General features: G+C 37.5%; 1 protein-coding gene across 1 annotated transcript; it reads left to right on the plus strand.

The window, feature by feature from the left end:
* The first annotated feature begins 436 nt into the window (after positions 1 to 436).
* Positions 437 to 26595, plus strand: LOC130031496 (guanylate-binding protein 4-like). The gene is given in 11 exon segments (XM_056122844.1): positions 437 to 626; positions 3390 to 3517; positions 5459 to 5568; positions 5749 to 5957; positions 7328 to 7573; positions 10591 to 10871; positions 16327 to 16539; positions 23228 to 23330; positions 23876 to 24069; positions 25880 to 25984; positions 26335 to 26595. Coding segments are annotated over 11 exon segments (2040 nt in total).

Consider the following 26595-nt stretch of genomic DNA (forward strand, 5'->3'; position numbering starts at 1 on the left):
GCTCTCATCATCACCATTGCTTGGTTTATATTTTTGTTTTCACTCTATCAGGAGAGCAAGTTTGTTTGTTTGTTTTGCTTTTTGGGTCACACCCAGTGATGCTCAGGGGTTTCTCCTAGTTTTGCACTCAGGAATCACTCCTGGCGGTGCTCAGGGGACCATATGGGATGCTGGGAATCGAACACAGGTCGGCCGCATGCAAGGTAAACACCCTTCCCACTGTGCTATTGCTCCAGCCCCCAGAACAAGTTTGTTTTAAGGGATATTTAAGGTAAAAAAGAAAAATGTGCATCAGACCTGATACATTAGATTAAATAACTTTTAGAAACATATGAATATAGAAAAGTGCAGAATGGAGAAAAGAGAAGCATGATTTGTGTGTCCATTAAGACATATTGAGATCTCGTTAAATTCTTTTTATGTTTCACAGCTTACAATGTCAAAGGGACCTATCATGAAGGACCCCATCTGTCTGGTGGAAAACTACAAAAATGATCTGAGAGTAAATCGCAAAGCACTGAATATTCTTGAGACTATATCTCAGCCAGTGGTGGTGGTGGCCATTACAGGGCTATGTAGGACAGGTAAATCCTACCTAATGAACCGCCTGGCTGGACATAACCGTGGTGAGTGATATTCTGCAGTGGGAGCCATTTTCATGAAAACACTAATAACAAAGGTTGAGCATGCCTTTTCCTTTCACATCATGTTGAGAAAGAATCTAAGCACTCTGATTAAAATTCTAATTCTCAAGGGAACATTTATAACTTCAGACCCAGATGCCCACAAATTCTAAATCATCTGTCTGAGCAATAAAGATTTCCAGGCCCAATTAAATTATCCATCCCTTTGACTTGATCCCATCCACTCAGCTTCCAGGAGCTCAGTGACAGCAAATAATCGCTTCCTTTCTTCTACATGAATTTTTTGTTGGTTTCGGTTTCTGTTTTATTTTTGGACCACATACAACTATGCTCAAGTTTTACTCCTGGCTCTGTGCTCAGGAACCATTCCTAGTGATACTTTGGAGACTATATGGAATACTGGAATAAAACCTGAGTTGGCTGCATGCAAGGCAAACACTCCTACTGACTGTACTATCTCTCCAGTTCCTCTTTTAGATGACTTTTTCTCTAAAAATAATAGGCTGTTTTCAAATAACATATAAATAGTTTTCAACATATCCTGCTTTAAAAGGGACAGACAGCAGAATGTTTCATATCTCTAGGAGATTACGATGTAGTTCTCCTTGCTTTAGTTCTTAAAACTTTGTTAAACTATATACCCTTATCAATTTCTCATATCTCCAATGTATCACTGTGTCACTGTATCACTGTCAACCCATTGGTCGTTCAATTACTCTAGCAGGCGCCAGTAATGTCTCTATTCCTCCCAGCCCAGAGATTTTAGCAGCCTCTTCTTACTAGTCTTTTCCCATCAATTGGAGCCTCTCTCAGGGTCAGGGTAATGAGACTTATTGTTGTTACTGTATTTGGCATATCAAATAAACCCCGGGGGGGCTACCTGGACTCTGCCCATGTGGGCAGGACACTCTCCATAGCTTGATGGGTTCTCTGAGAGGCATAAATGAAAGTCTCCAGGGAATGAAGATAAACACAAAAGTCCAAACCACACCCTCAGAGAGTGTCCCTGAGTTTACCAAACATTCACCATTGGGGTATATCTTTCATATTTCCTCTCTAAGAAGAAATTTTATCATCTGTACATATTTCTAAAAAATTTACTTAAATTTCATAAGAAGGGACTTAGACCCTGATGTTCTTTGGAGCTTACTACCCTTATTTTCAAAAAGCATTTTATAAAATCCATCTAGTTGTCATATGTCCCTGTAATTTATTTTCACTGTTTCTAAGTGTGAATTGTCAAAAGATAACACTACTTACTCACTTGACATTGATTAATATTGGTTGTATTTCTATTTTTATATTGTATAAATTCTATCTTTTATATTGAATAAATTATTTTGTCATGAACATTGTTCTTACATCCTGGTACAAATGTACAGTTTATAGCTGTTCTTCAGTAGTGCTAAGCAGTAGAACTAATATCACCCCAAGAATGACAGGTCCATTAAGATAAAAATCCCTTTAATACTGTATGTGGATGATCAGAATTTGATTCCTTTATGACACCATATCACATTTAAATTTTACCAATTGCTCATAAATTACAATCCCAGTGCCTTTTTAGGAACATTCAGAATAGTTATGTTTTCCTCTCTTTGCATGTTTTTTTAAATAAAATTTTTTTATTTTAAAATTAATATTTAGCTTTCAAATTCATGGAAAATATTTGCACTATAACTATTACTTCTGTTTCAAACAAGTTTTCAAGGAGCTCAACACGAGACAGAAGTTCTAGTGCAAGCACCTAGAAGGTGGGACCTGTCTTATTTACCAGAATTCACTCCATCGCTACAAAATCCAGTCCTCCATAAACAGGGCATGAGATGAACCAACTGACAGTAAGAGGGTTAAAGAGCATTAACTTTACAAGTTAGAAAACATAAATAGAAAAGGAAAGCAGTAAAGGAAAAATAAATTTTAAACTGACAAATTTATCTTCTTCAGCTATAAATAGATAAATAGCTATAAATAGATATTATAAATATAATAGATATTCTGCATAGAAGTATATGTTCCACAGCTTCTTTGCATGCTTTTTGTCTGACTGATATATCTGATGCTAAATCTTAATTTACAAGGCCTGTTATTTTAATTAAATTATCATTTTAGGGTCAAAATTTAAAACATTTCTACATAAAATAAAGAAAAATTAAAAATTTTTTCTTGAACAAGTGCTTATTCTGTGTAAAAGTGTACTATAGTTTTTATTTATATTTATTTTCCTTCAGATAGGGGGCCAGACCTGGTGGTACCCAGGGTTTACTCAGGGGATCACATAAGGGTTCCAGGAATCAAACCCAGGTTTGCAAGTACAAAACATAGTCTAGAAACTACCGTTCTGGAACAATTCAGTGACTTGGCAGTTTGATGAAGTTCAGTGGTGAAGCTGGGCCATTTCTGTGTCAGAGGGTGTCAGATATGGCTATAGCCTGCTGTGCCTTCAGGCAGAAAGGGGAGTCTGCCCTCTCCCATCTCAAGAAGACCCCAGATTTCTCAGCCCAGACCAGTCTACCTGGGAAGATTTAGCAGTATCACATTCTTTGGGAAATGTGATCCAGGGCTGTTTTTTTTTCAGCCAGTAAAATGGCAGATCCAAACCTGGTATATTATTTCTCCAGCCTTGGACTACCGTCTTTGCTGAAAAGGAAGCCACCTTGGTCCCAGATAAGCTCTCAAATTAGCAAATAAATTCAGTCAGAAATTTATATTTTTGGAATATCTGCTTCCTCTTCTTTTTTGTAGGTTTCCAGCTGGGTTGCACAGTGAAGGCTGAAACTAAGGGCATCTGGATGTGGTGTGTACCTCATCCCTCCAAGATAGACCACACCCTGATACTTCTGGACACTGAGGGCCTGGGCGATGTGGAAAAGGCAAGGCAATGAGTGATCTTTTCTCTTGATATTCTACTTACATCATAACTGGCCCCCCAATTCAACTTTTATGACTTATTCCCATAAATTGCAAAAACAGTTATAAATAATAAGACTAAATTGATTCTGAAATTTTACTGGAACTTTCAATAAGTATTTTGGTTACTAAGGATAGTTCTTACTTTTAACACTATGGTGGATGATTCAAGATAACAAATCAACAATGAGTATGTAAGTTCTTGGTTTTGTGTTAGTTATTTTAGGTATACAATGATGAAGATGAGGACTCAGAGACAAACTGGAGAAACAACAAATATGCAATGTAATGATTCACAGTATCATGAATATAAACTGGGAGCCTTACCCTGTCATTCAAATTTGGGAGAAAAATAATAGGAAAGTGTAATATATGGAATATATGAGCCATAGGAGTTTAAAGTAAATGAATTATATGGGACTGGAGATGAGAAAGATAAAAATTGACTTCAGTGAAGTAATTTATTTAAATAGTCTTAAGAAATTATTCACTTGCACCAGGAACATTCACTGAGATTTGAAATCTATATCTCTAGGATTTTTATTTTTACCGATTTCTATAAAAGCAAGAGCTAGATTGACCAAAGCATTATGAATAGTATCAATTTATTATTTTATTTTAGTATTAGTTCCAAACAATATTTTCCCTTATGAGTTAATGAGTAAATAGAAAATAACAAGAGTAGGCCTCTGTTTATTGTTTCAGTTTAGAAATTCTGGAATTTTAACTTCAGACTTATAATATGCAATGTTCAATCTTAAAATACAAAGAAAGCACTGCTGATTCCTAATAGTAGTTTTCATCATCCTCTTCTTTTTTTAATCTAATTGCATCTGTCAAGGATCCAAAAACTGCCAAGTTGAAAACTTTAATAGCAACAAAATCACTTGCTGCTTTCACAACTTGTAGAGTGTTAAGAAACATATCACTGCTGAGTCACCCAGAAGTTGCCCCCAGACTTGTTCTTAGCCTTATCACCTATTGTCACAAATATAGTCATAATTACCTACTGTCACAAAGAAAGTTGCCTCTATTGCCTTCATATGACTGGAAGTTTCTGACAATCCTTACTATTGTGTTGGGTTTTTCACATGCATTGATCTCTTGATCACTACAATTGCACTTTCTATCAGATATTCAATTCCCAATTATTTTCTGTGTAATCCATTCATATCTTACACAGATATGGTTGATTTTTATCAAAATTACCCAATTATTTATTGGGATTTTGCCATTCCTTCTTTGTATTTCACAATAAATACAGGCTTCCACTCCTAGCAGAGTTTATCATTTTATTATTGTGGACATTTATATCAGCCTTTACAGAAAATCTTCTAAAAGGCTTGAAATGAACACTATGGCATCTGGTATTTTATAGATGTAAAATGAATTTTGCTCGAGCGGGCCCAGTAACGTCTCCATTGGAGACTTTGTTGTTACTGTGTCTGGCATATTGAATACTCTCGGTAGCTTGCCGGGCTCTCCGAGAGGGGCGGAGGAATCGAACTCGGGTCGGCCATGTTGGCCGCTTGTAAGGCGAATGCCCTACCGCTGTGCTATTGCTCCAGCCCCATTGAATGACGTTTGTAATCCCCACATAGCTCAGAATTCAGAAAAATTTGCAGATACTTTTATCTCAAATGTTACATTATATATCTATTTTACCTCAAGCATTGAACAGAAATTGACATGTATTTGCACTCACCTACACTTAGCTTAATAACTTAAAAAACTAAAGTCCTGAGTGAATCAATGCACACACCAAAATTTTAAGTTTGAGTTTGGAATAATTTTCAAATTTTATGTTAGCTGTTCAACTATAAAATGAATAACACAGTAAATAGGCAATTGCTGATTCAACAAAGAATAGGTTCCAACGTGCTTTTCTCTAATGCATATTCTAGGGTGACTCCAGAAATGACTCTTGGATCTTTGCACTGGCCGTTCTTCTGAGCAGTGTATTAGTCTACAACAGCATAGGAACCATCAACTACCAAGTCTTGGAACAGCTACAGTATCCTTTCAAAAATTAAAATGCCATATTTAACGGAATCAATGGGAATGGCAATTGAAACATTTCTTCTTTTCCAAAACCCACCATTATTAAGAAGTAAAAGCAGAGCAATGGAGTATTTTTAAGCCTGGTTTTGGGGTGAGATTTGGAAACCGTTGTAGGTTATTTCTCACTCCTTAGCTAACATTCCAACTACGTAGTTGAATTAGCAGAACTAATCAGAACAAAGTCTTGTCCAAGTACTGAAGAATTAAATGATTCAGTGGAGTTTGTGACTTTCTTTCCAGACTTTATTTGGGCTTTACGGGATTTCAAGTTGAAGTTGGAGTCAAAAGGACAGAGTATCACTGAAGATGAGTACCTGGAGAATGCGTTGAAATTGGTTGAAGGTATTAGGGCATGTTCTGAATGATGTAAATTTCAGTAGAAGGTGACTTCAACTGAGCCTGTCATTCAGCAATTGATACACACTTTATTTGGGATCAGAGTGAGGCTGATGTAATGGTAATTGATGCATGACAAGTGGGTATTCTCTCAGGTATCATTATTAAGCCAGAGTTTAAGTTCACTGAAGAAATTTAGAATCTAATACTGAACCAAGTGTTAATGGAAACGTCATGGCATCAAAAATGAGGAATAAAATCAAAGCAAAAATTTCCTAACACTTATACATTTGTGTTACTTATTAAATGCAAACATTCTTACACTTGAGAGAAAAATGTTCATCAACTTGGATAAATTCAATACAAATCAAAATATTTCCAAATCATCTACATTTTGAAATCATTTTATGCTATTTACTGGCTTGATTGATTACATCCTTCATATAATGATACATACATGTATCAGTAAATGGTCAAAGGTTTTTATGTTTTGAAGGTTTGGGGTGGGGGCCTCACTGGTAGTGCTCAGGGCATACTCCTGACTCTGTGCACAGGGATCACTCCTATCAGACCTCTAAGGACTTATGTGGTACAGGGGATCAAAACCAGGTCAGCTATATGCAATGTACTCACTGTACTACTGGTCCTGCTCTAAAGAGGATAATGATTCCAAGAATGTGATTCGTCATGGAGAGATAGAAGAAAGACATAAAGTAAAGAAAATACAAGGCTATATACTATCACAAAAGTGATTATACTATCACTTCAGTCCCCACAGGAGAATATTTTTTATAATTTTGAACCTATCATTCAACAAGCATCTAGTAAGGTACACATTATACTAGGGCTAACAAAATGATCTTAAGGATCATTAATTTTGATAAATATTTCTGCTTCATACCCCAAATAGTATTTCCTTCACTGCTACTTCTGTACAAAAGGTTGATGAAATTCCAAATCTTGAGTAGGTTAGCATACGATTGAAGTACTGTAGCACTGTAGCAATGTCCTCCCGCTGTTCATCGATTTCCTCAAGTGGGCCCAGCAATGTCTCTGTTGTGAGACTTGTTATTACTGTGTTTGGCATATTGAATACATCACGGGTAGCTTTGCCGTGGGACCGAGATACTCTCGGTAGCTTGCAGGGCTCTCCAAGAGGGGTGGAGGAATCGAACTCAGCTTGGCCAAGTTGGCTGCATGCAAGGCAAATGCCCTACCACTGTGCTATCACTCCAGCTCAATTACATGATTAAATAATGGTATATATGTAAGCAGCATATTCACAGTAATATAAAGATTCCTTATAAGTGAAATCTTTATTCCCTTAATAGAAAATTTTTCTTTCAGTGATTACTTTTTCCCTCCCATTTCTACAGGTGAGGATTCAAAAATTAAACGTTCCAATGACTCTAAACATTCTATCAGGATGTTCTTTCCCAAAAGGAAATGCTTTGTTTTTAAACAACCCACAAAAGATGATGATCTATTGCTCAATCTTGAGGAAGCATCAGAACACCAATTGGAATCAATTTTCCAGGACCAATGCCAAAATTTCTGTTCTTATATCTTCACAAATGCAAGACCCAAGACCCTAAAAGGTGGAATCATTATCAAAGGCAGTGGTGAGTCAATTTTATTATAGCATATCTCTCAGTGGTTTACTGTGTATGGTAAAACTATTATTGCTCTCTAAATTTTTTTACTTCGCTTTCTGATATGCAAAGATAGATGTTAATACCATGCAGAGAAACATGTGCTTGTTTTTTTCTAAAATGTTTGAACCTTTATTTAAACACTGTGATTTACAAAGTCGTCCATAATACAGTTGTTTCAGGCATTTAATCACCAATTCCTGCACCAATGTTCTCAGTTATCCACCTGCCACACAACCATGCCACCTTGGGAGGCACAAAATCATGATCGTGGTCACGGTCCTCCCGTGTTCATCAATTTGCTTGCTCAAGAGGGCCCAGTAACGTCTCCATTTTTTAGACTTGCTGTTACTGTGTTTGGTATATTGAATACATCACGGGTAGCTTGCAAGACTTTGCCATGCGGGCAAGATACTCTTGGTAGCTTACTGGGCTCTCTGAGAGGGGCGGAGGAATCGAACTCAGCTTGGCTGTTGGGCTGTGCACAAGGCAAACGCCCTACCACTGTGCTATCTCTCTAGGACAGACACAAAATAATGGATTTTATATGGTTTATTACAACAAAATCACAAAGGGAATTACAAAAAAAGAGAAAAGAAAATTTGTGAAAAATTTTATATCTCAAGATAACTGTTATTAAAATTATTGTCTGAAGATTTACTCAACAATAAGTTGAGTCTTCTGTGTTATTCTTTTGGCTCATTGAGCCTAGTAGGTTTCTATGCAACGTTGCTATCACATTTGCTGTGCTTCTAATAGCTGTCCCATTTGTTAAATTTGGAGTTGTCACACAGCCACACATATGGTTGAGTGAGTATGTGCTACTGGGACTTTTGACAGAATGGGCAATCAACATGCCCCCATTCGGAGAAGGCCTCAGAGATCACAACTTAGAGATGAGTCTACATGGGACAACTCACTGTCTTGAAGTCTCTTCAAGAATTATATGTACTTCTTCATTAAACTTTCTCTACTGGATGGTTTATACTTCCTAAACTAACACACTCAATTTCTTCGTCATAATCAGATGTTGATGAGTAGACAACGAAGATAGAAACTGCCGGCAGTGTGCCACATCTATTTGAGTGTAATCATCTGATTTGGGTTGTTAGGCATTCCAATGAATTAATGCTCATGGTCAAGTTCTGTTGACAAGGACACCGACACCACTGAAGCCTCTTTTTTCGCATGTTCCGAGGAACAGTTCATCTCCAGTGTCAAAAATGGAGTGATACGGTTGATGCCTTCTTGCCTCGGTCAGATCAATGATGTCATACTTGATCTTTCGCTCAATGGATGCATATGATGCCAGCGTATATTCATTGAAAGTACAGACAGTCATTTTAGTCCTTCTTTGTTTTGGCAGCCTTTGGACCTTGAGATTCTGTCACCCTCTCTTTGCTTATCCTTCTTAATGCTGCCATAATGGTGGGTCTTTCAGGGTCAGGGGAATGAGACCCATTGTATTTACTGTTTTGGGTATATCAAGTACCTCACAGATAGCTTGCCAGGCTCTGCCGTGCAGGTAGGATACTCTCAGTAGCTTGCCAGGCTCTCCAAGAGGGATAAAGGGTTTTAAGGTGGCTGCAAATTGCCCTTGAAGGTGTTCCCATGGTTCAAACCATATTTGAACCCCATCAAATCTGGTGCGGTAATCTTGAAAAATGGGTATTAATGTTTTATGCTGTGTCGCGTGGCTGTGAAGATATTTACCTCATCACGAAGGTTGGCCGAAGAGGTATTTATCTGGCACCGGCAGGGTGGCCTTCTAGGTGTGATCTCTGGATCACCTGAGATTGGTGGAAGCAGGCAGGGCAGGGCAGGGTGGGGCTTCTGGGTTTGATCCCTGGGTTGCTGGAGGTTGGTGGGAGCGGGCAGAGGATCTTTGTTTCCGGATCCCATTGAGCCTGGAGTCCAAGGTCGCAATGTTCCGCTTACCTGGTTCTGTGTGGCTTCATTCGTGCATGAGTCTCGTCCTGAGCATCTGCAAAGCGGCCTGGAGTGTGGTGGCGCCTGGGTAGTGGAGGTAGTGGATGCGATCTGCAGATGACTGCTGAACTAGCGCCATTACTGTCTGGATTCCATGGGTTGTCAAAAGGTCACGTGGACGCCCACTTACAAGATGGTCAGACTTCTTCGACAAGACCCTGAATGATTGGTTTTAGGCTCTTCGTGTTACTGTAGCGAGCAGACGCCATTGGGTTACACTAGCACGCGAAAGGTACGAACAGAGACGTTACTGGCACCCGCTCAAGCAACGTGATGAGTAACTGGATGTCAAGTGATCAAGTGATGAAGTGAAACTAATACACTAATGATCTAAGCACAAACTGCAGTGAAACATAGAAATCTTTGTGGTGAAGTGTCATATGACATAAGTTCTTTCAGTGTGAATAATCTGATATTATGTGAATTTGTACAGTAAGAAAATAATCATAATGATATTGAATATCTAAAACTTCATAAAATTTGAGAAAAAAATTATGCCATCATTTTATACACAGGTTGGTTACATGGTTAGACAACTCGAGCAGACATAGTATCCCATGTTGAGATAGGTTCATTTTGACTTCATATGTTTGTATCACTGTCATGAAATTTGGGTGATTTTGCTATAATAGACTTTGTCTTTTCTATTGAATGAGTATTAACAAATGTTGTAATTTTCTTAAATGTAGAAAAAAATTATTTCATTCACTTCAATAGTAAAAGTGTTACAATAAGTCTTTAAATATGTTGGTGGATAACAATACTTTAATGTGTTAAATTTGAGAACCAGTAAAGAGAGAGTAATTGGACCATATAGTGTTATTATAAGAAAAATGTTTCAGAGAAGCATAAGGAGGAGTAGAAAGAATGAAAACAAGGATGTGAATATTTGAGAGGAAAGAGGAAAAATTAAGTTCTTTTCAAGAAATATTTTGTGGTTTTGAAAAATCTGATATATAATGATTTTAAACCAATAACAGAGCTCTCATGTCATTCAGGACTGGCTGTTCTGGTTGATTCCTATGTGAATGCTATCAATGTTGGGGAAGTTCCTTGTTTGGAAAATTCAGTGGCACTCCTGGCCCAGCAGGAGAATGCAATGGCTGTGCAGAAGGCAGTTGACCACTACAGTGAGCAGGTGACGCAGCAAGTGCAGTTCCCCACAGAATCACTTCAGGACCTGCTAGATGTGCATGCAGCCTGTGAGAGAGAGGCCTTTGCAATTTTTATGGAGCACTCCTTTAAGGATAACAAAAGGAAGTTCCAGACAGAGCTTTTGGTAATATATATTAGCCTTTTACCTTCCTGATTTCTGTCTTTCTAGAATGATGCCTAGACTTCCCCATGATGGTTCTATAGTTACTGTTTTTCCAATTATAGAAAGAGTTTTAATTCTTTTGATAGGACTCCATAAACAACAATCAATCACCTACTCTTATTTTGAAGAGTAGGGTCACTGAATTCTATTATATCAAAACAAATTATCATGTGTTTGTGTCAATTTAAAACACACATTTATTACCTTACAGTTCTTCTGGTCAGATTATGTACAATATGTATTGGTACAGTGTTACATAATGCTGAAAATAACAAACCTATTATTCATATGCAGGTTCTATCTTCATGAAAAAGATAGTGCAATAAATCCTATTTTTTGTAATCTTTTTTTACCCATTTACTATAACCAACTTGAGAAAATTCCACTTATTTAAAAGGCTCATATTATTAAGTAGTGTCTACGTGGATATTTCTCATTTTCTAAAATCCATATCTGCCATATAATATACCTACCCACAAAATTAATATTCACGAGGCATCCTTAAACCAGTGACTATACAGATTGTACATACCTGGGGAAAGAACTTTTGAAGCATATTATAATTCTGCATAACATAACCACCTTCACTGAATATTTAAATTTAAGTCTCCCTCTGAACATTCATCAAGTTACATAAACCTATTAGTTCATATGGAAGAAAGCCCAAAAAAGGCTGTAATATAAAAGCACAATATATAGGTACTAACTTATATATTTTATAAATGTTATAAAATGTTTGTTCCTAATTATTTTCACAATCAAACTTTCAATAAATAATTTATGAAGGATGGAATCTATGCCCAATTCATTTAGCTTTATCAATGGTTGAACAAATAGCAGTACTTCTACTTTATTAAAAAAAAATTCAAGAAGGGTGCAGTTCTTTTCAGAGACCACTGAACATTGAGAAGTTGGTTTGCTACATCACTGTGACTGTCTTTCATTGTCCTCCAGTTGTTCATCAATTTACTTGAGTGGCCACCAGTAACGTCTCCATTGTGTGACTTGTTACTGCTTTGGGCATATCAAATATGCCATGGAGAGTTTGCCAGTCTCTGCTGTGTGGGTGGGACTCTCCCGTTAGCTTGCTGGGCTCTACAGAGGGATGGAGGAATCGAACCCGGGTTGAACACACACAAGGCAAACTCCCTACCTGCTGCGCTATTGCTCCAGTCCTTGGAGGTTTGCTACGTATGTTGTTTGTTAATACAAATACAAACTTGCAAAGGAAAGCCTTAGAAAATCTCAGTTTAACTTTGCATTTATAATTGTTCATGGATTAATTACTATTAATTATACTACTAACCCTAAAGTAGCTGTACTATTATGTGCAAATATATTGTTTATATCATAGTAAAAATATATAATTAGGAATATTTCAAACTGAAAGTTTCTAGGACAGTAGATTTTAAAGATTCCTATCAAAAGGACAAAACTTCTTTTATCACAAAAAACTTCTAAATGTGATGTGTTCCCTTTGTTGTTGTTGTTGCTTACCTGAGGTTTATATCATAAAGTGTTCTCTCGTTTTCCTCAATGAACTTTATGAATTCTGATATAATCTTGTGATACTCTATGTACTTTGAATTAACTTTGTGTATGGTGTGACATATGGATATAGCTTTCTTATTTTGCATCTAACTTTAGTTTGCCTATCCCAGTTTTTGAAGATGCTTGTCTTCTTCCACTTCAGGCCAGTTTCTTCTTTGTCACTGATTAACTGTTCATAAATCTGAAGTCTTCTCATGATCACGATCAAGATCATCCTATTGTTTGTTGATTGCCTCGAGCAGGCACCAGTAACATCTCCTTCCTAGCCCTAAGATTTTAAAAGAGCCATATTCAATGCTCTTTCAGGGCTAGGAGAATGAGACTTATCATTGTTACTGGTATTTGGCATATTGAGTATGACACCGGAAGTTTGCCAGACAGGTAGGATACTTTCAGTAGCCTGCCAGGTTCTCCAAAGTAAAAACGAGATAATAAGATGTCGCGTGGCCGTGAATGCCTACTGGAAGATGGGGGATCTGGGTAGAGAAGGCCCAGTCCTGATCCGAGCAGGCTTGGAGATCTCAGCCCCTGGACCCACATGCCTGGGTTCCTCTGCCAGTTCCTTCAAGCATGAGGCTTTTCCGGACGTGGGGAGAGTGGTCTCAGCATGGCTGTGGCTGGTTCTGGAGGTCTTCGGCTGCCAGGGCTCTGTTTGGAAAGGGGAAGGAAACTCAACCCGTCCCCCCTCCAAGGGGCCCCAGTGAGAACAGCCAGGCGCGGGGGCAGGAGACTCTGAGAGGTCTTATCTGGGCTTTTAAATCAAATCCATTGGCTATTCATTTTATCATTATTACAGTGCCATGCTGTTTTGATTTTTTTCAATAGCTACTTAGAATTTTAAATGTAAACACTCAAAAATAAAACAAATTTTTGTAAAAAAAAAATTTCAAATCCTTTATTAAGTTGATTCCTAGGTATTTGCTGTTTTAGGACACTAAATGATATTATTTAAATTTGTCATATTAAATTTCAATTTTAAAATTCATCTACTTCATTATTAACATATCAAAATGCAACCTATTTTTTGTAGTGTGTTTTTGAAAACTACTAACTTGCTGCATTCACATATTGTTTCTAAGAGTTTTTGAATAGTGTCTATAGGGCCTCATGTGTATAATTTCATGGCATCTGCACATGGTCACAGTTTAACTTCTTTTTCAGTTTGGATACCTTCAATTTATTCTTCTTACGTAATTGTTTATGGGAAAGATTTTCAAAGCTATAAAAAACAATAGACAAAATGAACATTCTTGCTTTGTGCCTGATATCAAAGGAAACACCTTCAGTTTTGGGCTCTTAAGTATGACATTGGCTGTGGTTTATAGTAAATGACTCTTACCATTTTGACAAGATGGGGAGCAATCAGTGTGGTATGGCCGTAGTTTACCAACTTGAGATAGGTTTCTTCTTCCTATTTTGTTGAGGGTTTTGATCATGAATGGATGTTGAACCACATCAAAGCTTTCTCTGGTCATATGAGTTTTATCTTTACTTTTATCAATATGGTATATAGTATTAAGTTACATGTATATATAGAAACATCATTTCAGATGGAGCAAATCCCACTATATTTAATCATGTTATATGATCATTTGCTCTTTTGTTGTAACTAGTTTACTAATATTTCGTTGGATGACCTTTGAATTAATGTTTACCTGAAAAATTGATCTATAATTTTCTTTATTTGTAATACTTCTCTGTATTATTGGTATTAGAATAACTGTGTCTTCTTAAAAGCTATTAGGAAGAATTTCTGTTTCTTTAATATTTTTGGAATAATTCGGAGGTGGTTATTAATTCTTCTTTGAAAGTTTGGTAGAAGAACACTAGAGTGAAATATCTGGACCTGGATTATTCTTCTGGGAAAATTTTTTGTTTGTTGGTTGGTTGGTTGGTTGGTTGATTGGTTGGTTTGAGGGCCACCCCAGGCAGTGCTCAGATGTACTTCTGGTTGAACACTAAGGGATTACCTGTGATATATTAATAGGATCATATGGGGAGCTGGGAATAGAACCTAGATCAGTTGTGTCCAAGGGAAATATCCTATCCGCTATACTACCACTCTGGCATCGTGAGTAGATTTTCAATTATTACTTTAGTTTCCATACTTGTGATTGACCTTTTCTGTTTTTCTACTTTTTTCTTATTTAATCTTGAGATGAATGAATCCTGTATAAGAATTCATAGATTTCTCTTAGGTTCTCCAACTTAGTAGCATTGAGGAACTCTGCCTAAAATAAAGATGTTCCATTAAATGGAAGAAAATTATTCCACTCAGTACATCAGATAAAGACTAATATCTAAGAAAAATATTAGAAAATTCTAATTTTAAAAAATTCTATATTTTTCTATAAAAATATAAAAAAAATTCAAAAGCTTAACAATTAAAGAAAATCAAATAAAAGCATCAAGAATGAAGAAAGAAGATGAATAGGCATTTTTACAAAGATGACACACTGAAAGTTAGTAGGTATATAAAAAAGTACTCATATTCACTTAGTATTTGGGAAATTCAAGTAAAATGACAATGAAATATCACCTCACACCAGTGAAAATGGCATATTTTAAAAAACTTCAAATTACTGTTGTTGCCAGGTTGTAGTGAAAAATTATATCCTCATTAACAAATGTTCTTTACTATAATATTTATGAAAAGCAGTATGTATAGTTCCCAAATAAAGTAAAAAATAGAGCCTCCATCTGACCAGTGATCCTTCTTTAGGACATCTACCTCACAAGATTATTAATCCAAATATATATGTGCATAGTTCATCACGTAGAACAATAGCCAGTATATGGTAGCAACGCAGATGCCTAACAAAGTAATTGTGGTGTCTAGATACAGAATAGAATATTGTGAAGCTATAAAAAAGATGAAATCATATAGTTTACTGCAACTTGCATAGAATTGAAAGGTCTCATATTAGTTAAATAAGTCACTTAAAGGGAGAAAGACAAGTGCCAGACGGCCTCACTGATCTTTGATAAGCACAGAAATAAAACATGGAAATAGATAATATTAAAAAAATTTATGAACTCTTGGCCTTGGATTACTAAAATTACTCAGAGATATAAACAACATTTAAAATTTTTAACTGGCCAATGGGAAAGACTGGGGATTTGGTGGAGGGAAGTGGGCATGGTAAAGGGATTGGTGATCAAATATTGTACTTCTGAAATTTAATCGTGAATTATTTTGTAGCTTTGTAATATAATGAATTGTAATGATTTACAGTAATTCAATGAATTACTTTTAGTATTAAATTCCTAAAAAACAAATTATCAAACTGAGAGTGTGGGTAAATGATGAGCTAAACTAGAAATGATATTAGATCAATGGTGGAGGGTTTGAGGAATTTTGATGATGGTGAGGTGTGATAACTACGTCAGTATCACAAATGCTAATACTATTATCAACATGTTACCTAAACTATAGTAAAATAGCAATGTAGTCCCATTGTTCATTGATTTGCTCGAGCAGGCACCAGAAACGTCTCCATATTGAAATGCCACAGGTAGCTTGCCAGGCTCTGCCGTGCAGGCAGGATACTCTCGGTAGCTTGCTGGACTCTCTGAGAGGGGTGGAGGAATCGAACCTGGGTTGGCCACATGCAAGGCAAACTCCCTATCTGTTGTGTTATCCCTCCAGCACAAACTATAGTAATAAAAACAACAAATTCACAATAAAGATATTTCCAAATTTCAGATTTTGTCATAACTGAGATTAAAGCAAGAATTCTATTAAAGGTCCACTACAATTCTCTGTTAGGTAATCAGTTATTTTTTTCTTTTTTCAAGAAAATTAGAATTGAACTTTCCTTACTAACAGATTGTTTTTGTTCTATTTCTCCAAATTTCCTGGCAGAGCATGATAGAGGAAAAAAAAGAGGCCTTCTTGCTTCAAAATGAGGAGGCATCTTTCAAACACTGCGAGGATGAACTTAGAAAGATTTCAAGAACTCTGATGGAAAGTATTTCAAAAGGAATTTTCTTTGTACCTGGAGGACACAGTCTCTACTTAGCAGCGAAGAACAAAGTTGAGCAGGACTATGCATTGGTACCCAAAAAAGGAGTTAAGGTATGTAAAAAATGGAAGTGGGAAAAAGAGCAGAGAGTAGTCAGCAGGTCTTTGTTATTTCTTTTGGTAATCAAGAACATAAGTTCATAACAAAGAGAAAGAAGAATGTATTAATTTATCTATGTTGTTTTACATTTTTAAAATATAGAGTCACTCTTGAATACACTAGAAATTTTATTCCAAGTCTAAGATGTATTATTAGGACTCTAGATGAGAGTAGTACTTTGAATGATAAAATAGTTCAATAGTTTTTTGTTTGAAGAATCATAATTTAAGAACAAAATTTATAATCCAGGAGTTAAAATCATGCAGAATAACCCCATCATAGGTAGGGTATAAAGAAAAAATAGGGAGGCAAATAACAAATGGTTTTTCAAAGATAAAAGAGCCTTAGAAATGGACTACAAACATGAACTTACCATGGTAGAGGACAGAGGGGCATTGGTTGACAGAGGAACATTCTGGTGGAGAGTGTGATGACAGAATATTGTAATTTTATATTTATACCTGAATATACCATTACTATTGAGGAAGTTAAAACTGTAATCAAAAGTCTCCTCAAAAACAAAACTCCAGGTCCTGATGGATTCACTAGCAATTCTTCCAATTTTTAAAGAGGACCTATTGCAGTTCTTTTCAAGTTTTTCCAGGAAATTGAGGAAACAGAAACACTCCCAAACAGTTACTGTGAGGCACATATCGCCCTAATAACAAAAGCAAACAGACAACACAAAAAAAGAAAATTACAGGCCAATATCTCTGATGAATATGGATGCGAAGATCCTCAACAAAATATTAGCAAATAGAATCCACAACTTATCAAAAAGATCATACGCCACGATCAAGTGGGATTAATACCGGGGAAGCAAGGATGGTTCAACATTCAGAAGTCAATCAACATAATCCATCATATCAACAAATTAAAAGATAAAAACATGATCAATCAATAGATGGAGAGAAAGCATTTGCAAGATCCAACACCCATTCATGTGAAAACTCTCACTAAAATGGGTTTTGAAGGGACCTTCCTCAATATAGTCAAAGCCATCTACCACAAGCCTATAGCAGGCATCATCCTCAGTGGGGAAAAATTAAGGGCCTTCACTTTAAGATCAGGGACAAAACAAGGATGCCCACTATCACTACTTCTGTTCAATATAGTACTAGAAGTACTTGCAATAGTGATTAGGCAAGAAAAAGACATTAAAAGCATCCAGAGAGGAAAGGAAGAAATCAAGCTCTCACTGTTCACAGATTATATGATACTATATTTAGAGTACCCCAAAGCCTCTACCAAGAAACTCCTAGAAACAATAGACTTGTAAAGTAAAGTAGCAAGCTATAAAATCAACACCCAAAAGTCCATGACTTTCCAATATGCAAATAATGAGAGAGAAGAAAGTGATATGAAAAAAGCAATCCCTTTCACAGTCATGCCTCAGAAAATCAAATACCTTGGAATCAACTTAACTAAGGAGGTGAAGGACCTGTACAGAGAAAACTAAAAAATATTACTTTATGAAATAAAAGAGAACACGAGGAAATGGAAACACATCCCCTGCTCATGGATTGGGAGAATTAACATTGGCAATAATCCCCAAAGCATAGTACAGGTACAATGCGATCCCTATAAGAACATCCATGACATTCTTCAAGGAAGTGGAGCAAACACTCCTGAAATTCATATGGAAGAACAAACCCTCACTAATAGCTAAACCAATTCTGGGGGGAAAGAACACGCTAGGTATCACATTCCCCAACCTCAAACTCTACTACTATAAAGTGGTAATAATTAAAACAACATGGTACTGGAACAAAGGCAGGTCAGCAGACCAATGGAACAGGTTTGAATATCCTTACATACACACTCAAATATATGACCATCTAATATTTGATAAGGGAGCAAGAAATGTGAAGTGGAGCAAGGAAAGCCTCTTCAACAAATGGTGCTGGCAAAACTGAACAGCTACATGGAAAAAAATGGGCTTATACCTCTACCTAACACCGTACACAACAGTCAGTTTAAAATGGATTAAAGACCTCAACGTCAGACCAGAATCCATAAGGTACATTGAAGACAAGGTCGGCAAAACCTTCCACTACATCGAATCTACAGGTTATCTTCAAAGATGACTTTTTGCCACTGATCAGGCAAGAGTAAACAGAGGTTAAAAAATGGGACTATCTTTAAAAAAAGAAGCTTCTGTACCTCTAAAGAAACAGTGACCAGAATACAAAGACAACCCACAGAATTGGAAAAGATATTCACCCAATATCCATCTGATAAAGGGCTAATATCAAGGATATACAAGGCACTGGTTGAATTCCAGATAACATCCAACCCATTCATAATATAGGACGATGAAATGGCAAAAAGGCACACGAGGAAATCCTCTACATCATTAATCATCAGGGAGATACAGATAAAAACCACAATGAGATACCATCTCACACCTCAGAGACTAGCCCACATCCAAAAGAACAAAAGCAACCAATGCTGGCACGGATGTAGCGAGAAAGGGACCCTCCTTCACTGCTGGTGGGAATGACAACTGGTTCAGCCCTTTTGGAAAACAGTATGGACGATTCTCAAAAAATTAAGAAACTGAGCTCCGATTTGACCCAGCAATAACACTCCTGAGAATATATCCCAGAGAGGCAAAAAATATAGTCAAAGTGACATCTGCACTTGTTTGTTCATTGCAGCACTCTTTATAATAGCCAGAATCTGGAAAAAACCTGAGTGCCCAAGAACAGATGACTGGTTAAAGAAACTTTGGTACATCTACACAATGGAATACTATGTAGCTGTTAGAAAAGATTAAGTCATAAAATTTACATACAAGTGGTACTACATGGAAAATATCATGCTATGTGAAATGAGTCAGAAAGTGAGGGACAAACATAAAAAGATTGCATTCATCTGGGGGACATAAAGTAACAAAATAGGAGATTAATACCCAAGAAGCTACCGAGAGTATTCGATATGCCAGACACAGTAACAACAAAGTCTCCAATGGAGACGTTACTGGGCCCGCTCGAGCAAATCGACGATCAACGGGAGGGCCTTTACCTTTTACCTTTAATACCCAAGAATAGCCAAGATAAGTACCAGGAGGATTACTCCATGGCTTAGAGGCCAGCCGGGCATGCTAGGGGGAAAGGCAGCTCAGATAGAGAAGGGAGCACCAAATAAAGTGTGTTTGGAGGATCCTCCCAGGATGGGAGATGCATGTTGAAAGTAGACTATAGACTGAACATGATTGCCACTCAATACCTCTTTTGCAGACCACAACACCCAAAAGGAGAGAGAGAACAAAGGGGAATGCCCTGCCACAGAGGCAGGGTGGGACAGGGGCGATGAGGGTGGGAGGGATACTGGGATCCATGGTGATGGAAAATGGGCATTGGTGGAGGGATGGGTATTTGATCATTGTATAATCGGAACCCAAGCACAAAAATTTGTAAGTCTACAACTGTACCTCATGGTGTTTCACTAATAAAATTTTTTTAAAAAATAGGACAATGAAGTGATAGCACAGCGGGTAGGACGTTCGCCTTACACGCGGCCAACATGGCTGACCCGAGTTCGATTCCTCCTCCCCTCTCGGAGAGCCCGGCAAGCTACCGAGAGTATGCCATTCGATATGCCAGATACAGTAACAACAAAGTCTCCTATGGAGACGTTACTGGGCCCGCTCGAGCAAATCGACGATCAACAGGAGGGCCTTTACCTTTACCTTACCTTTAGGACAATGAAATGAACAGAAAATTTCTCGAAGAATAAATCAGAATGGGTAAAAGGTACATGACAAAATGCTCTACTCACTAATCATCAGGGAGACGCAGATCAAAACAACAATGAGAGACCATCTCACACCAAAGAGGCTGGCCCACATCCAAAACAACAAAAGCAACCAGTATTGGTGTGGGTGTGGGGAGAAAGGGACTCTCCTTTCTCCTGGTGGGAATGCCAACTGGTTCATCCCTTTTGGAAAACAGTATGGATGCTCCTCAAAAAAATTAGAAATTGAGCTCCCATTTGACCCAGCAATAACACTTCTGGGAATATACCCACCAGAGAGGCAAAAAAGTATGGTAGAAATGACATCTGCACTTGTATGTTCATTGCTGCACTGTTTACAATAGCCAAAATCTGGAAAAAACTTGAGTGCCCAAGAACAGATGACTCATTATGGGAACTCTGGTACATCTACACAATGAAATACTATGCAGCTGTTAGAAAAGATGAAGTCATGAAATTTTCAAATTAGTGAATCAACATGAAAAGTATCATGTTAATTGAAATGAGTCAGAAAGAGAGGGACAAAAATAGAAAGATTGCATTCATATGTGGAATATAAAGTAACAGAAGAGAAAACTAATACCCAAGAATAGTAGAGATAAGGACCAGGAGGTTTGCCCCATGGCTTGGAATCCGGCCTCACATGCTGAAAAAAAGGCAACTTAGACAGAGAAGGAAACACCATGTAAAGGGTGCTGGGAGGACTGCTCGGCTTGGGAGCTTCCAATAATAGACTATAAACCGAACACAATAGCCACTTGATACCTCTATTGAAAGTCACAATACCCAAAAGGAGAGAGAGAACGAAAAAGGGAATGACCTGCCACAGAGGGGGGGAGGGGCGGGGGGATATGACAGGAAGGGGGAGGGGGAGGTGGGAGGAATACTGAGATCATTGGTGGTGGAGAATGTGCACTGGTGGAGGGATGGGCAACCCATCATTGTATGACTGAAACACAAACAGAAACGTAAGTATGTAACAGTACCTCACGGTGATTCACTAATAAAAAATTTTTTTAAAAAAGGAAAACATCAAAAAAAACACTGTTATAAAAAGTGTTTTTATTAAAATATTATTTAAACATTATTTAAACACTATGGTTTCCAAAGCTGTTTATGATACAGTTTCTTTGGGCATTTAGAGTTCCAACCCCAATCCCACCACCAATGTGACTTTCCCTCCACCATTGTCCCCAGTTTCCCACTCATCTCCAAAGCCTGCCCCTTTAACAGCACAAAGAAAATTATTTTATATTGCTTGTTACGAGAAAAAATGGCATATAGAATTTTTTTAAATGCCTCAGTAAAAGAAAATTTGTGAAAATTGTTATAACAGTGGAGTTATTAAAGTAATTGGCTGAGGGTTTACTGAGCTTTTTGTTGCTAGTTGAGCTTTCTGTTTCTCTTTTTGTTTATTGCACCTAGCTGACTTCTATGCTACTTTGAAGTCTAATTTGCTGTGTTCCTACTGGGCTGTCTGTATTATGGAGTATGGAAGTGTTTCATAGCTGCATATAAATCCACGCACTTCATGAACTCCAAAATCTATAGGACTGGGGTGATTCTCAGTATCTCCACTCAGTGTGGGTGTGGGGACATAGTTCTCAGCGTGAAGGCCAGGGTAACTGTGAGTTACTTTGCCTGAGCTTCTATTCCAAGAATTAGTAATGAATCTGTGAAGCTGGGCATTTTTTACATGGTGGAGACTGTGGGATGTGGAGGTCCCTGCTGAGGCTTCCTGCAATAGGCAGTGGAGGCTGTCCACCCATATTTCAAGAAGATTCCAGAGTTTTCAGGCCCCAATGGTGTACCAGGAAGTTTCATTGACATGGCATCTCTGTAGAGATTAGTTGTGAAACATTGAAGTTGGGTCATTTATAAGGCATCAGCTGTGGGGTGTGGATGCAACTATGGGGCTTTTGCAGATCAGGGAGTCACCTCAACCCCCTTCTGAGAGAACTCTAGTTTTCTGTCCAAAGATCAATGAGTTTTAGTGGCTTGATTTGCATCTCTTACAAGATTAGTCATGAAGCAATAAAGCTGGATTGTAATTTACATAGTATTTATGAAATGTTATTAACTTTATTGTAATCACAGTGCTTAGAATTGTTTAAAAATTAAAGAATTTTAAGACTTTTACCTGAGGAAGACCAAAAATATTCAATTAGGTGCAATAGTTTAATGTTTATTATTATACCAAACATTATTGTGGTGATCATGATTATTATGGTGGTGCCAGTAGCAATGTTGATAATGATACTTGGCATTCATTAATTACTCTTTTCCTAGCTGAAAAGTATTAGGTGTTGTGATTGGTTATCATTTATTTTTCAAAATAATATTATTTTATTCCTTCACAACTAAAGAGTGTAATGTACAAAAAGTTAATGTTTCCAAGATCACAGAGCCATCAAGTAGCAAAAATGATAAGGATACTCTTAATACCTGAAAGTCATTTAAAACTCAGCTTTCTGATGAGTTTAAGAAATTTTTCTAAAAGACCTACAAATTGAAGTATCAATTAATGATACCCTCCAAAATCAAGGATTGATAATGAAAAAGAATACAAAAATAGGGCAAACAATGATGGAGCTATGTTTATAAGAGGGAAGATTTCTATAAACACATAAATAGGATGTCTATAAACAAAGTAGGTAGTTCGCAACAATCTTAGGAGAAGCCACTGGTATATCAAGAAGGATAATGCTTTAGAAAATTTTATGAGTCCTTAGAGAGGTTTTTATATTGTGGCAACTGAAGAAAAGGAACCACTGTGAAACCTCATAAGAATGAAGAATTTTCTGGTTTAACTAAACAGTAATGTCTCCCATCAAGAGACTTGCTATTTGACTAGTCTCTGCTTCTTGTGTTTTCTTTTTAAAGTCAATGGAGGTCCTCCAGGGCTTCTTGCAATCTCAAGAATCAACAGAGCAAGCCATCCTTCACGCAGACAAATCCCTCACCAATGCAGAGAAACGTATAGCAGGTACAAGGGAGAGTTGTATTCACAAATGGGAGGTGAGTCCCTGAAGAGCTCTTTGACAAGCGTGAGATCAAAACCTTTCTTAAACCAGAAGTTTCCACTTTCTGTACAACACTATGATATATCTGAAAAGGTATAGAAGATTTAGCTATTAATACAGCAAAAAAGTGCATTTCATTCATATTTTAATTTCCATTTGCTGACTTGGGTAAATTAAGAATTCAGAGGTGCATTTTGCCAGTTTTAAAACATCTGTAAAAGGGCTGGAGCGAGAGCACAGCAGATAAGGCATTTGCCTTGCCCGCGGCCGACCTAGGTTTGATTCCCAGCATCCCATATGGTATCCTGAGCACTGCCAGAAGTGATTCCTGAGTGCAGAGCCAGGTGTAACCCCTGAGCATCGCCGGATGTGACCCCCCCAAAAAAAGCAAAAATAAATAAATAAATCATGTAAAATCTTTCTAGTCATGTTTAAATCTTTGAGCTCAGATGAGTTCAGTTTACATAACTGCTTTTTTCTTGCCATGTGTAAAACGACTGCTAAACAGTTGAACAGGCCCAAAATCAAGCATCTAAGAAGAAAATGGATCTGGTGAGAAAGAGAAATAAAATGGAGGAGCAAAAAGCAAAGGCTCTAGAAAATACTCTGAAGGAAAACCTAATCCAAGTGAAGAAGAAATTGGAGGAAGAAATGGAAATAAAATTGAAAGAGCTGAAAATAATTCTGGAACACTTGCTGAAGGTAACCTTTGACTGACCCTGGGTAGTAACTGATGGATATACCCTAGTTCCTCAAAAAGAAATAACAGGGGCTGGAGAAATAGTACAGAAGGTAGGGTGCATGCCTTGTATGCAGCAAATCTGGTTTTGATCCCCGGCATCCCATACAACCCCCCAAGCATTGCCAAGAGTGACTCCTTTGTTCATAGACAGCAGTAACCCCTGAGCATTGCAGGGTGTGGAAAAGAAATATGGAAGAAAGGAAGGAAGAAAAAGAAGGAAGGAAGGAAGGGAGGGAGGGAGGGAGGGAGGGAGGGAGGGAGGGAGGGAGGGAGGGAGGAAGCTATAAAAAAAAAGTACCACATTGGGAAGTCTAAGGGCACATGATTTGCTGAAACAGAATAAATCTGGATTATACTAAAATGTAAATCATAATGAACCACTTTTTCAGTAACATTTTACTTTAGTCATTATAACCATCACCAAAGCTCCTAGATGACTGTGTTTATTACAAAGTTTCCATTGTGGCCCCAAGTGAATAGGGCATGACTCCTTGAATCCTTAGGATACATGATATAAACATCTTTTAAAAAAATATCACTTGTCACTGTCCCAAGGTGCCGGGTACCTTTGAGCTACAGGCTGATTCCTACCCAGTCTAAGATTGATCGTTCATAGACACAAATGCAAGCTACTGACTGGGAGCCAGAAAAGCAGGTCATTGATTGGTGACCAGCTGAAAAGCTTATTCATGCCAAGCAATGATTATACAGAGGCAAAAGGGAAGGGGAAACAAAAGGGATGATCAGTGGTTGCATGGCAACAAATAATTTCAAGGGAAACAAACTCAGCATCTCTAAGTTCTCTAAATAGTAACAAAGCTTATTATTCTTAAAGGTTTCCAACAGCAACCTTAAAGGCTTCAAAGGTAATCATGTCCCCAAGCCCAGCCAAAGGGAATTATCAACCTATATTATATGCTCTCTCTCTAGGAGAGCCCTGCAAGCTACGGAGAGTATCTCACCCGCACGGCAGGGCCTAGCAAGCTCCCCGTGATGTATTTGATCTGCCAGACACAGTAACAATAAAGTCTCCAATGGAGACGTTACTGGGCCCGCTCGAGCAAATCGATGATCAACGGGAGGGCCTTTACTTTACTTACTTTTACTATATGCTGGAGAGTATTGCCCCCCTGGCATCAGTCTGTTGCCATTGTCTGGACTTAATATCTGAAGATATTGTCTCCAAGAACCCTGGAGTGATATCAAAGGATACTCAGTTCAGGCAGCACAGGAGCTGCACCAGCAAGAACTACAACAAGCCCTGGTCTTGAAATGATCACACTGTGCATGAAATAAAATATGGGATGCCAAAACTATCAAATTTGCTTGTTTCCAGATATTCTTGATTTATTCATACTCCTAGAATAAAATGTATCCTATGTTCCAACCTGATACTTGATAACCACTGCTCTATAAAGAGTTCACTTTCCATTGTTTGTTTCATGTATGACCATGTTTCCTGAGTTAAATGCTGAAATAATTAGAATTGAACTTCTGTACTTCCACATGTATCCTCAAAGATGAAACATATACTGGGATGGATAGTGTCAGGTCTGATATACCCACAACTGTTTCCCACCCCCAGTGTGATGGTACTAAGGGATCATAGATGCAATGAAGTTTGGATTTTTTTATTATCTAGGTACAAGCATGGAAAAATTATAGAAACTCATCAAAGAATACCTAAAGCAATAATAATAAAAGACACAATCTTATTGCATTGTTAAATGCTAATCGAAGTATTTAAAAGAAAAATTCTCTCTTTTACAGAATCAAGAAAAACTACGTACTGAAGGGTTTACAAATAAGTCTGAAGAAATGAATAGGACTATAAATCAAGTAGAAGAAAATATTACAAGCATCCAAAATAATTGGGTTGAAATAGTTTCAGAGACACTTATTTTTCTTGGTACTGTGTTGATAGCAAACCTACCTGTGAAATATAAGATAATTGGTGCAGGAGCATTATTAATAGGCTCAAACCTTACTAATCTATGGCCTTTATCCAAAGCAAAGATTTCGAGGAATAAAAATGATTAGCGGTGGAGTTCATGCCCAATTCAATCAGCTAATCAGTGTCTGAATAAATAGCAGTACTCCTACATTTAAAAAAAAGTGACTAGCAGGAATATAAGGTCCTGTTATTAAAAAAAAAAAGTACTAATGATTAAATTAGTTAAAATAAAGAAATAAAAAATGAACTATAAAATTATTTATAATAATAGCTTAAAGAACTGAAGTCCATGCCTGGCATGTGTGAGGCCCATAGTTATCTCTGGTACCACAGCCTGATGGCCCCAACACTGGGCGAGACCAGACCCTGGGCTGCACGACTAGACCCAAGCATTGAACCATCTGTTCTGCACAGTCATGCAGATAGTTTATGGGGAGAGCTGAAAGAAGTCAACACAAAACATGTGCTGTTGCCCCAGGCCACAGAGGAAGACACTCCAGAAGTAAACCTTGTCCATAAGACCTGTGGTTGA

The sequence above is a fragment of the Sorex fumeus genome, unplaced genomic scaffold (genome assembly GCF_029834395.1).
Source record: "Sorex fumeus unplaced genomic scaffold, SorFum_2.1 ptg000047l, whole genome shotgun sequence".
NCBI classification, from domain to species: Eukaryota; Metazoa; Chordata; class Mammalia; order Eulipotyphla; family Soricidae; genus Sorex; species Sorex fumeus.